This window comes from Camelus ferus, chromosome 17 (genome assembly GCF_009834535.1).
Source record: "Camelus ferus isolate YT-003-E chromosome 17, BCGSAC_Cfer_1.0, whole genome shotgun sequence".
Lineage (NCBI taxonomy): Eukaryota > Metazoa > Chordata > Mammalia > Artiodactyla > Camelidae > Camelus > Camelus ferus.
The window spans coordinates 5,981,695-5,995,334 of NC_045712.1; the positions used below are offsets into that span (position 1 = coordinate 5,981,695).

A 13,640-nucleotide genomic window follows, 5' to 3' on the forward strand; every position below is an offset into this window, starting at 1 on the left:
TAAAAAACAAAAAAAGGAGTACTGCTTCAGGTAGACCTGAGACCCAGCTTGTGACAAGTGACCTTGGGAGACTGTTTCAAGGAAGAAGCAGCTCTTTTCTTGGACCTATTGAGTAGTCATGGAAAATCTATCATTGGTTGTGGAAGATAGTCAAGAAAGAAAACTCAAGGGATGGTGTGTGATGGTGTAGTGACTCACAAATCCATGTTCTTTAAATCTATAATTATTCAGTTTTTTTTTTTTAACATAAACATCTTTGTGGTATCTGTTGACCTGAGAGAGTAGAATTTGTAGGCTGCCATTTTCAATGGTTCTGGTGAATTATTCATTGTTTATTCCAACCACAGAGGGGTGGTGAAGGCTGCCATTGCCTGGACTTAACACCTCCAGGCAACTCTGGGATCGGGTGTTGCCATTGTGACATTGATTGGTGTCACCCATGAACCTGACACTAGCAAGTTTCAGCAGCTATTCAAGGGACACTTGAATTCTGGTTCATGAATAGGGTTTCCCTGTTCTACCTTGTTCATGGTGGCATCATACACTCTCTTGTTCTGAGAACCTGTACAACTTAAGGGCCAATCTGATGTGCCACCCAGGGATTTTTAGGACAGATGGCAATTTGCATGTCTTTTGTGTGTTTTTATATTAGCCTTAGGTTTTTGTAGCAGGGCTCCTGGAATTTTAGTCTCTGAGTAAGATTTTTCACTACTAAGTGTTCTTTTGTAGGATTTTAAAATACTTTGTATGATTTTAGACCATAGGAAAACAGCTTTTCATTCTAATCCCACGAGTATGTGTGTGCGTGTTTGTGTGCACTCCCACACATACTTGTGCATGGTATTTAAACTGGAACATATGTACTGGAAATATAGAGAAGTCATATTCAGAGCATAATTGTGTAGATAATTATGAAGTATTGGCTGTTGAATGATGTACCACATGTGTTTCTGGGTGACCATCCATCTTTTAGTTAAGAAATAATATTTACTGCAGCATACACAATGCTGCAAATGCCTTTTTGTGTGTGCTTGATTACACAGCAGAGTAAATTGAGAATCCTCAGTGCTCTGGCTATTATTCCTATTACGGGAGAATAGGGAAAATAAACATTCAGCTAATGACAGTATAAAAGAATCTCATGTTTTTTCTGCTTCATGGGGTTTTTGAAAGCTCTTTGCTGCTTATTTTGAGTTTTCCATTGATACTGCTTTGGTGAGTAATTATTGGAAGAGAGAGTGGAGAGTAAATACTTGGAGAATTGTTTCCTTAAAGAGCTGAGTGGGCCGTAGAGAAGACCCCCCCCTTTTTTTTTAGCTATTTGAAGTTATCACTCTCCACAGATTAATAAGCACCTTTTGTCTTAGACATAATACTTGAAATTATTTGCTCAAACCAGATAAGTGAACACAGGTGTCAGTGTTCACAACCACTATGAAGATTAGGACAGTTCCATCCTATTTGTCATGCCATGTAGATATGAGGTTCTAATGAATGAAGTCATTAATTAGACTACCTTCTCATAAATTAGTAGTCCTCAGTCACATGTAATTAAAAGTTTGATACAAGGGCAAAGCAAAAATATGCAATAATAATGCCATTTGTGGCACTGCTGCTGTATTAAAATTTTTTTGCCTATCCTTGTATCAAAACTGTATATATAGTGTTGGTATCATTTCCATATAACAGTAGAGAACTCAGGGGCTCTGAGAGCCTAAATGACTTGCCTAAAGCTTGATGAAGGTATTAGAGAAAAAATCTTCTTCATCACAAGGCAGAGTCATTGTTCTGCTAGTAGGCATGCTTCTTCCTAAAGCAGCAATCAGCAAACTTTTCCATAAAGTATTCAGATAGTAAATGTTTTTTGCTTGGCCCCCCCATATGGTCTCTGTCATAACTACCCATCTCTGCCATTGTGATGCTAAAGCAGCCATGGACAGTACATTAACAAGTGAGATTGACTGTGTTCTAATGGAACTTTATTCATGGACACTGAATTTGAATTTCATGTAATTTTCATGTGTCATAGAATAATATGTTTTTGATTCATGGGTCATGCAAAAACAGGTGTCAGTCGAATTTGGCCCATGGGCCATAGTTCTCTGATTCCTGTCCTACAGCATAAATAAGGGTTTTTTTAGATCATGTTTTATCAAACCCTTATCATGCTATCATGTGCAAGGTCTTTTTCAGTGTGCTGTATGGGAATCAAAAAAGGCCAGAGGTTGAAGGAAAAAGAGGAAACATACACACAAATTACTGAAATACAGATGCTTTGGGAGAGGTATAATCCATACACTAAACTGAATTGCTGAGAAAGTGGGAATTCATTTTGGCTAGACTATCAAAAGAGACTCAATGTCTTGAAAGATCAACTGGGAAAGCCTTCCAGGAAGAAGAATGGCATCAGTCAGTTTGAGGGAACTTCTCTGGCAAACAGTTATTTCGTACATAATTACAGGTGAAGTTCTTACTGACAGCCCAGCAGTCTCACTCCCTGTAGGGCTGCCTTCTGGGAAAACTAAGAATGTGCTCTCTCTGTATGACGGTGCCCAGATGAAGGATTGCCAGAGGGAAAGAAAGCTCAGTATTGCTAGACTTAGTGATTTTTAAAGGTGAAGTTTCACTTGATGCCTAGTACATTTGGATTTTTAAACGAGGCCAACCCAGAGTTTCCAAATATATATGATAGGTCACGTCATACACGTTTCATATAATTTAAGAATCTCTTTTCACAGTCCTAGAAAGACAGCCTAGTTCAGGTTCTATCTGAAAAGTGAACACAGCGTCCTAAGTAGAGCTCAAATCCTGTGGTAAAGAGTTCAGGCAGTCAACAGGTGCCTGACACATCCTAACATTACAGCCTAACCTTAAAAGATTTAGACTAAAGTAAGAATTGCACGCTGGTTACATTGGTAAGTAAATTCATGGTTCACATAAATGATTTATCATGATTTGGGGATATTTTGCAAAGAGAGCCATTCCATGTAATGATAAGACCTGATGTTTTGAAACCCTCTTGAAAACCCTCTCGAAGATAACTTTGAGCCCAGTCAACTTTCTTAGAGGTCTGTTTAGTAAGCAGCCCACCAAAAGCGCAACTTTTTTTTTTAAATGACTTTGGTGGCTGTTACATTCAGGCAAGTCATTAAAATCCAGAAATGGGGCTTGGCTTCAGCGCTCATAGTTATGCAAGAGACTACTAATAAAGCACTGTTGCTTTTCAAAAGTGCTGTTCATATGTGGCTTTAGGGAAGCAACTCCTGTATAGTACCTGTATTTTCAGTGGCCAGAGAGTGTGGCTGAAGTGTAGTGGCCAAGCTCCTGCAAATTACCCAGATAGAAAAAGCCCCCAAATAATAGCAAATACCTCTACTGTGAGAACACAGCAGGGTATTGTTAGTCATCGATGCAGTTATTCAGTTAGCTTCTATAAGTTCATATGTTCATATAATAAATGATTTTGTCATTGGACATACATATTCCAGTTGGAGATAGAATATCTGCTTATGGTGTTCTGAAATGACCAATTTTTTTCTTTTGATCAGCTGTAAGATTTTGTGAATTAAAATCATTTACAGTGAAGCATGAATGCATGCATTTCCATTCAAATGTTAATGTACCAAGTTTTCTAGTATATACAGTAAGAGAGGTATGCCTAGGTGGTAGAAATGTGTGTTACATGTAGTCACTATCTTCTATAAGTTTAAAGACTGGGGATGAAGGAGGTATCAGTTAAAAACAAGTAAAGATAATGTATAATATACAAAAATTGTTTTAAGAATTCAGAATGGGGTAAGATTGCTACTAAATGGTTATATAGAGGGAGAACTAATGAAATAATCTATCAGAGTTTCTTTAGACTTCCAGCATGACTATAGCTTCTCTTATATACCACCAAAAAGTTCTCCAGAATGGTGGTACCAAACAGAGAGAGAGAGCATCCACTGTAACTCATCCTCACCAGTCCTGAGGATTATTATTTTTAACATGTGCCAGTATTAGCTAAAGCAGTACCATTCAAATGAGTACCATTTTTTATTCAGTTTTAATATTCACTTAGAACTAAGTGACTTGGTGGATGCATAGCATCTAGTACAGGGCCTGGTAGTGAATGTTTATTTTTTCTGAGTTGACATTTGAGACTGTGCATGTGTTTGTAAAGTATGTATAATGAGTGATGTTGCTCCATACTGTACAGAACTGGGGAACAATGTTTTTCAGAATAGAAGAAAATGTTTCCTTAATTGCCAAAGCTACAAGTAGTACACAATATTATTTGTTCTCCCCAAGACTACAGAGGATATAGCAGTTCATCTGATTTGGGGATGGCTCTCTTGTCATCAGTAGATCTTGGGACCACAAATACTCTTTCTATTTTGAATATGGTTGGTTCTTCTCCTTCATTGCCAAGGTTGGTATTATTGCTAAGTGAAGGAAATGAAAGAAATACCTTACATTCCTTGCAGTTCTACCCCTCTTCAAAAAATAATAATCTAAGACATCGGGATCAAGGAAGGATGCTACTAGACCATGGATTATCAAATTAGAGGTAGAAAATCATTGATGGGTAATGATATTAATAGAATAGTTTATGCTTACATATGCAAAAATGAGTAGGACAAAACAGATTGAATGGAATGGAATAGAATAGAATAAATAGAATAGAATAGAAAAGAAAAATATTATGATTCAGCATGCTGTAAGAATTTTTAATCAGTTGTATGTGTGAGTGTGCACACTGTGTCTATAATAGATCATGGGGAAAAATAAATCTTAATTGTGGATCAAATGAAAAATAATTAAAAAAATTTTTTAACTATTCAAGTTTCTGCAACTCTGAAACTCCCCCATCCACAAATCATAGTTCCAGATACAGTTTGGGGAGTGGTTGTTCTTTGTCCTATTTCCTCTGACCTGCATACCTACCCCACAACCCAGCTTAGTTCCCCTCAATGGTCTAGAGATATAAAAGCAGGATCCTTGTTTGGGAAAAGTGGGAAGAGGGAGCTAGATGGTATCTTACATACTCAGGTATCTACAAACACAATGCTGGCTTCTGCTTACCGAGGTGCAGGTGGGAAAGATTATGCTCTCTTCTACATTATGAGATTACAGCTACAAAAATACGACAAAATGCTATCACCAGTTCACATTATTTCTTAATAGCTTCTCCATTACAACCATTTTATAATAGGAATTCTTTATTGTATAATTTTTTTTCATAGAAACAATAGCCTTCAACTAGAGTTTGATAGAAAATACTCTTATGAAAATACACGAAGGGAATCATGCCTGAGCCCCAGAAAACCTTGACCAAGTCTCTCTGGTAAAGAATAGAAACCACAAATATAATCAACTCTATTAAAATCTTTGAGAGAAGAAATGCTAAAGAAATGTTTTTAAAAGAGTTGATTAATGAAGTCTTTTCAATTCAATATCATTGGTGAGAACCTTGTGAATTTACACCCTTCAAAGATGTTCAGTGAAAGTTGGTAGAATGGAAAGTGAGGATGTTAGGTGTTTTTTCTTTTCAAATAAATGTCATGGGTTGGATTGTATTGTAGCACTGCACACTGCATCTAACAATAGCATTGTAATATTTTTTTAATCATGTGGAGTTGCTATTAAACCATCTAGCAAGAAAGGTAACGTTACGGGCTGGGAATTATGGTATGGAAAGATGTCAGGCAGGTTCAAAAGCACTAGATAGAACTCACCTTCATAAAAAGACAATAACATGGGTTTAAATAAAGAAATTGACAAGGTATTATGAAAATGTTTTAATCTACAAAACTTCATCCCATCTCCTCTCAGCTTGTTTTCCCTCCAGTACATTATTTCCTGCAATATGTAAATTGGTTGAACACATTCAATTGTAAAGAATATTTCACAAATAAGAAGTACAGCTGTTGGATTAAACACACCAAGACGATATATTAGGCACCCTCAGAATTACTCCCAAGTTTTCTTATTTTACTCAGCTATAGTACAAATTAAATATTAATCAATCCAGTTAAGTAAATGATAACTTTTATCAAAATCTGTAATCGGTTTACCAAAGTGCTAAAATCCAGAGATACAACCATAGACACGAATGTTGTGTACATAACGTGTGTATGGGTGTGAGCATTCTTGTGCTTTTTTTAAGCAGGTTACAATGAGAGGAAAAATAGAATTCTTGGTTAAAAAAAAAAATTATCATGCTTTGAAAGAGCTTGGCCACTCCAGGGAAAACTTAAACAGACCCTTTCTGGTCTAATTCCCTAGCTATTGAATATTTCTTTCTATGAAGTTACTCTATTTCTATTTATGGACAAAGTATGAAGTAAAGATGGAGCAAATCATGTAGTGGACTATCAATTTAGCAATTTAAAGAATTTTTATCACTTTTTATGGGCCTTTGTCATGCTTTGACAGAGGTGTTTGTCACACTTCAACACTTTTTCTTTTAACCTCATGGCTTGATAAGATTTCCAAATGCGGGAAATGGATAAATTAGTTATTCCTGGTAAGCATTTTATTTTTTTCTCATCTAAAGTATGCTATATTGTCTTTTCCCTTTTTTAGCATGTAGGTTACAGTAGATTCAGCTGCAGGTAACAACAATGTATTAGAGGGTATTTTTCTAACATACGATGTTTAGAGTTAATGTAGTTCATGTTGATTTAAGAACTCAAAGATGTGAGGGCTCTGGGCTTGCTTTTCTGTGACATGTGTGTGTGTATATATGTGTGTGTATGTATACCTGTATATTTATTCCATCTCATGGTGTCTAGATGACCCCAGTATGTCCCAGCATTCCTTCCTTCTTCACATGACAATTTCCATATCATAAAGGAAGAGAAGCAAGATCAACATTTCCTTCATTTTCCCCCTAAAATCCAGGTAGAGGCTCTTTCCCAGAAGCTCCTAGCAGATTTTCCCATGCTTCTTGTAATGAGTTGAATTGTATCTCCTCGATATTTGTGTTTCAGTGTCCCAATCCCCAGGACCTCAGATTGTGACCTTGTTTGGACATAGGGTCATTGCAGATGTAATTAGTTCAGATGAGGTCATTAGGGCGGTGTCCTCATTAAAAGGGGAAACTTGGACATAAAGACGCACGTATAAGGTGGATAAGGTGAAGAGACATAGGGAGAAGACAGCCATTTACAAGTTAGGGAGACAAGCCTGGAATAGATCCTTACCTCAGAGCCCTCAGGAGAAATCAGCCATGCCCACACCTTGTTTTGAGAATTCTAGCTCCCAAACTGTGAGACAAGTTAGGTTCTGTTGCTTAAACAGCCCAGTTTGTGGTACTCTATTATGGCAGAGCTAGCAAACTAAAACACTTGTCTTTGGGTGTGGTTGGTCTCATAACCCAGGCTCCCCTGTCTACACTATTGCCCAGTAAAAACCCTTTAACAAAGAGTTCTCGAAGGGTAATACATCTGGTGCTTTCAGTACCTCTGGTGAGAGGCAAGTTCTGAAGGCAAGGCGAACAATCAGAAGAACTGTTGAGCAGACAACCAGCAGTGTCTGCCAGGGCTTATTTTTCACATGCTGCATGTGTCTGGCATTCAAATATCTGTTAAAGAAATGAATTATCTTAAGATTGAATTCTTCAGCCTCTCCTGACTTTGGAGGAATATAAATGGAATTTTATTTTAGCTGTTCCTTGTCTCTTTTAGCATTTTCTAGCTGTAAACCGTCAATGCCAAAAAAGAAGAAAAAAAAAAAAAAGATGACGTCCCACTGCTTCAAAATGTTTCCATCTTAAATTGTCTTTCCTGTGGAGTAATACAGCCTAGAATACAGATCTCACCTCATCAGCGACATGCTATTTTACATTCTCTGGCCCTGAGATAGAGATCATTCTGTTTGGATTGGATATCTCTTAATTAAATACATTAAGAGAACGTTGAGTATCTTTCTAGATTTCACCTTCTCTTCAGTTCTGCCTGAAATAGTGCTGCCCACCTTAGCTGTCTTTTGGGATTTACATTCTTCGTTTTAAAATCTGCTCCTGTTTTGTGTCTTGTAGATAGGATGTAAATCAGCAAGGGAAAATGGGATATGCTTTCCTTTACTGTAGGAATTTCAGAGATAACGTTGTCTTTTAGGAATTTCATTTATTTTAGTAAAAGTAACACAACTGCCTGTAATCCTTTGTCTGTTTCTCTTTGTCATTCTTCATAAAAATTGTATAGAGTACGACCATTAGAATTGATTGGCCACAGTTTGATCTTTTAGTGACATTACCTTAGGAGCTCATAAAGCTTGTACTTACATTCCAAGGCAGTTACTCCTAGTAGCCTCTGGGTGTTTGGAGGGGGAAAATCACCTCAGGATTGGACTTTTGGACTTATTAATCCTGTTCGGAAATGTTATATGCCCTTTATTTTAGGTTGTAAACTTAAAATTGAGCTCAGGAGCCAGGCCAGCATATCAAAAAAATACCCCTGTCACAAAAAGTAAAGTTTAGCATCAATCTAAATGTTACATTGAATCCATTTAGTTAAGCGTATCCCCTTCTGTTTTCTGCCAAGCTGCTTTTTCACTAGTTATGAATATCTTTGTGAATAGTAAAGGTTTTGTCCTTTGGAGGATCAAAATGTGTTTTGAAGAAACTGTTGGATAATTTCCTTTAGATTAGTGAAGACTTCAGAATTTTTTTCCTTTTAAGCTTATATTGCTAGCAGGAGACTAGAATTTTATACCCTAGAATCTCTCATCACCTGTTTCATTCCAGGGAAACAAGATTGAGTGGCCTTTGTCCCTTTTTCTGAGGAGGAAGCATGGATCAACCTGTCATGTTTGATTATTAATTCGTACTTATATTTTAAGAGTCGTAGGGCTGCTGATGTTCTGAAAAGCCTTTAGGAGCCTTAAATTTCAGAAATGGTGGGTATATGTCTCACAGGCTGTTAACTCCAGTGTCATCAGGAAATACTGAAGTTGAAAAAAACAAGCTGATGGTTAATTTTCACCTTTGATCATATTTAGAACAGTGTGGTTTAATGGAAAGGGAAACAAACCAAGAATATGAGCAACAGGGTCTGATCCTAAAAGTTTTTGGTCTCTCACCAAAAAACGGTTTTAGTATGATTGGTTATTTAACTTCTCTGGGTCTCATTTCTTCTGGGGAGGCCAGACAACTACAAGGTAATAATATAAGCTCTGAAATTAAAATCATACCTTTATCAATCACCAGCTGTAGAGTAGTATCTGCCTTTATATTGAATTATTGTGAGAATTTTTTCATTCATCTTAATCATCCATTCAGCAGACAGATATTGAATATCTGCCTTGTTCCAGGAGTTGAGGATGCAGCAATGAATTAGGTAGAAATAAATAACAAACATATATATAAACATGTATAATGTTTATTGATAGCAAGTTACAGTGAGATGTGCTTTGATATATCTGTGACTTGTGAAAGTGAGGGGTAATGATTTTAGATGGTGGGAGGGGAAGTCACATTTAAGCTGAGAAGGTGGCATTTATGCTGAGTTCTGAATGACAAAAGGAAACAAGAGCACAAGAATATCAAAGAAGTCAGCCCAAAACTCAGCATGTCTGAGAGTCAAGGACAGTGGTGCAGCTGGACCTCAGAAGGTAGGGGCTGGGTCAGAGGCAGCTTGGGAATAAGGGAAGAAAGGCTTGTAAATGGCTAACTATAGTGCCTGGTACATAAATGTTAGCAAATTAGCTATTATCATCACTCAAAAGGGTCTCAGAAAAATGTGCTTCTAGCTTTTTAATACCGGCATCTGAAATTAATAGTGGTCTCTAGAGAAGAGTTAGAACAGCATTTGGGATTTGACTTTTCTTAGATGATGATGGATATTTGACTTTTCATGGTGGTCACTTGTAAGAAAGTTTTCAAAACACCTCTCTGAGTCTTTTTTATTGAAATCATTCTCTTCTAATCTAGACCTAATTTTCTTCTGTTGTTTCCTTCTCCAACTTACCTGTTATTTTCAAACATATACCATTATGTTATTATATTATTGCTTTCAAGCGCTACATACATCAGTTTGTCAGGACAGTGATGCTATACCATCTCATAAATGAGTGAAATGTGTTTAAGTCACTCAAAATAAATCAGAAGCCATAGCACTAGGAAGAATGCTATGAAATATCCACCCTCTTAGCCAGTGTTTACAAACAGACATTAGAAGTATATTCAAATTTCTAAGACAATAAATTTGATTAATGAAACACTGCTGTTTTTGTATTTATTTTTATGCAGTAAACTATTTGAAGGGAAAAAATTCAAGAAAATGACAAAATTGGTTCTTTTTGATTAGAGGCTGTTTGATTAGTAGCTATTTCAAAATCCCTTTCTCCCAGAGGTTGTCCTTTTTAGCAAAGGAAAAGTGAGATTTTTTTCCTTGTGACATTTTCCCCTTGTAGGTAAATAAAAACCAGGGATGATGGAGGATATCACGCTGCTTTCTTAAATCATGATCGGCAGTATAAGGGTTAATTGAGTGGTGATGTGTTAGTGGAAAGTGCCCAGAGTTAGCCAAACATTGAAGTTTGAGTGCACATTCCCAGACTGCCCTCATTTCTAACACGAACTGCAAGTTCTGGGTTTGACAATTCACTGGAAGGACTGACAGTAGTCACTGGAAGCTGTTATACTCATGATGATGGCTTATTACAGGGAAAAGAGCCATATTAAAATCATCCAAAGGAAGAGAAGCATAGGGCAGAATCTGGAAGAGTCCTAAATGCTAAGCTTTTATTGTTCTTTGGATGTACTTCCCTTCTGGTGTTGACATGTGATGATACATGAGTAGTGTCGCCAACCCGAAAGCTCATCACGCCTCAGCGTCCAGAGTTTTCTTGATGCTTTATTATCAGTCATGGTGGACTGAGTGCACACGTGGCTGAGCTCAGTTTCCAAGTCAGCTCGTACCATGTGACCCAGATCTCCCACTGTCAGTCAGGTGGTTGGTCTTTCTGGTGTGGACAGCCCCCATCCAAGCTGATCAGGTGTTGACAGTCCCACCATCAGACCCAGGGTGGCAGTCCTCACAGTAAACAAATTACCTGTCAGTCTGGACACAGATTACCTGTCGAAGGCCAGATCCAGTGGCAAGGCCAAGTTCATTGGGCAAAAGGTCGTAGGGTGTCTGGCCCCTAGAGCCAAATCATCTACAGCGTATCCATTTCAGAATGGACAGCATTCTAAAATGCTCTGTGAACTTGTTCACGTCACCTCACAGCTCTTAGACTCAACACTTCACTTCTGCACATTGGGAATAGTTATGGTACTTACCTCTCAGGGCAGTGAAGATTAGAGAACAGATGTGGGCACGTAGGATTCACATGGTGGCTTTAGCTGTTGCATTTCTCATCATTTCAATGATTATTCTCAGTATTGTGTCTGCCCTATTACTATGGGAAATATTTTTTATTAATGTTATAATGTTATTACTACTTCAGTAGCAGGTTAGTTTCTGGGCTTTTGGGGTGCTTTTCCATGTCATTTTCTTTGTCATCTGTCCGTGGTTCCTCTTTGTGTCTTAGTCTGGTTATTCATGAAGTTTTACTCAGCATTTCAAGATGGGAGAGTAAAGAGGTGTTTTTTTTTTCCCCCTGTGAATATGTTTGTTTTCCGAAATGCTCTGGCAATGATTATACAATTGCAGTAGCTTAAGCAGTTGGTGATGGCATTATCTCATTCCTTTTTACATTCATAGTACAAAGACACAGTTTTTAGTTTTTTGTGTGCATATGTGGAAATTCTCAGAACGTTCAAGTTCTCTTAACCAAATTGCAAACACTTTCTAAAAGACATTTATTCAGTGCTGTATCCTTCTCTTCAATTTGCTAGTAGTAAAATAGAAATCCCACCAACTATTGAGCGTTTTGGGGTCAAAAGACAAAATAACATTGTCAGCCTTCAGATTTGTAGACATGGCAGATTTCATGAGAAAGACAGTACTCAGGGTTTCCACTGATTTTACAGCTTTGGTTTTGTAAAGAGACTTAGGACAGAAGGACTTCCTGGAGTAGATAATTCACCAGTGATAATTTTGGTAGAGCTTATGTTATAAAATGTAATTAGTACAGCCTTATTTGTTCTTTTAAGTAATCTTATTAATATGGCAGTGGTTTTGATAGTAATTTTCATTCTCTGAGAAGTGTTACTAGGCTGTTAAGGACAGCTTAATTGATGCTCATAAACAAAGCAGGATCTACAGAGCATCTTTGTGGACAAGGGAAGAAGCAATGCTGCTTTTTCTTTCCTTTTTTTTTTTTTTTTTTTAAAGAGCAGACACTAGTTGCTTGCTTTTATTCTTCAATTCTAGAGTACAGCTTATGCAGTACCTTTCACTTATGATGGTTATTTTTTGGATGTCTCCCACCCATATAGGTGAGCTGCTCTTACAAGGCCCAGTGTTTATCAAAGAGCCCAGCAACAGCATTTTTCCTGTTGATTCAGAGGATAAAAAAATAACTTTAAATTGTGAAGCACGAGGCAACCCTTCACCTCATTACAGGTACAGTGGAAAGTTTGAAAATCCAAATTAAGAAAAAATGATGTGGCAATTGTGAATTTTTTTTTTTGCTTCAGTGTATTTATACCATCAGTAAGGAATAATACATGAAGCTAAAGTTGTCTGCTATATTCAACAGAGCTAATCTGTACACATTTGGATCCATATTGTGTATGTTTGATTATTCACTTTACAGGAAGGTTTATTGATTAATGAAAAACATAGTAGAGTCTCTTAAGCAATGTTTTTTCATTGTTTTGTGGTAGAACTTAATGTATAAACTTGGATTTACATGCATTCATTGAGAACATATCCATTGTGGGGATGAAATTACATTTGTTGTAAAGGTATGTAGCAATCATAGTTTTAGAAAAAGATACTTCAGCATCTGTCCTTCCTTTTTTATTTTACTGGGTACATGTTAGAAGGTTCATTAAATATAGAAGAATAAAATACATTCTTACTAAAGTCATTTTAATTATTCTTGAAGAGAAAATAAATGTATTAGATTTTTTTCACGTAAAGGTATGTAATTTTCAGGTTATATAAATAATACTTGTTCACTGAAAACCTTCAAACAACACAGAGAGGTATAAGGAAGAAAGAAAAAAAAATACCTCGACTTCCATCACCTTAAAAAAAAATTAGCATTTGGAGGAGGATGGTGGATTATTTGGATAGGATGGATATTTACTTTATTAAATAATACAAGATTAACAATTTTTTTTACTCTTAGGGGTGCTTAGGAGACCCACTTAAATGAAGAGATGAATTATTTATAAATAGCATATGCTGCTTTCATATAAATGGTGATGAGAAGGTACTTGAAGCACCTTGAAGGCAACATGCTCTATTGAGTACTGTGAGCATTTGTCTCGAAAACTCTGTTTACAATATTAGTTCGCTTGGCAAAACCTTCTCTATAACTCGCAGAACAAGCCGACTTTAGCCTGTTATTAATGACATTCTAAATTTTTTGATGTAGCGATGTAGATCTTACTGAACTTCTGTTGTTCTCTTAACCCGTGCAGATAATAGAAGCCAACAGGCCAACAGTCAGTTAAATTGAGTCAGTGTTAGGTAAGAAGGTAGACCTTTGTATTTTTGCATCTAGAAGTCATCAAGGTCTATCTCTTTCAACAT

The 13,640-nt window shown here is 36.8% G+C and overlaps 1 protein-coding gene across 3 annotated transcripts in view; it reads left to right on the forward strand.

The window, feature by feature from the left end:
• Window positions 1-13,640, forward strand: part of CNTN3 (contactin 3) — a 299,956-nt gene that overhangs the window by 87,436 nt on the left and 198,880 nt on the right. For all 3 annotated transcript variants that reach the window (XM_032458081.1, XM_032458082.1, XM_032458083.1), the window contains exon 3: window positions 12,374-12,500. In XM_032458081.1, coding sequence (XP_032313972.1) covers window positions 12,374-12,500 — 127 coding nt within the window. The remainder of the gene's footprint in view (window positions 1-12,373; window positions 12,501-13,640) is intronic.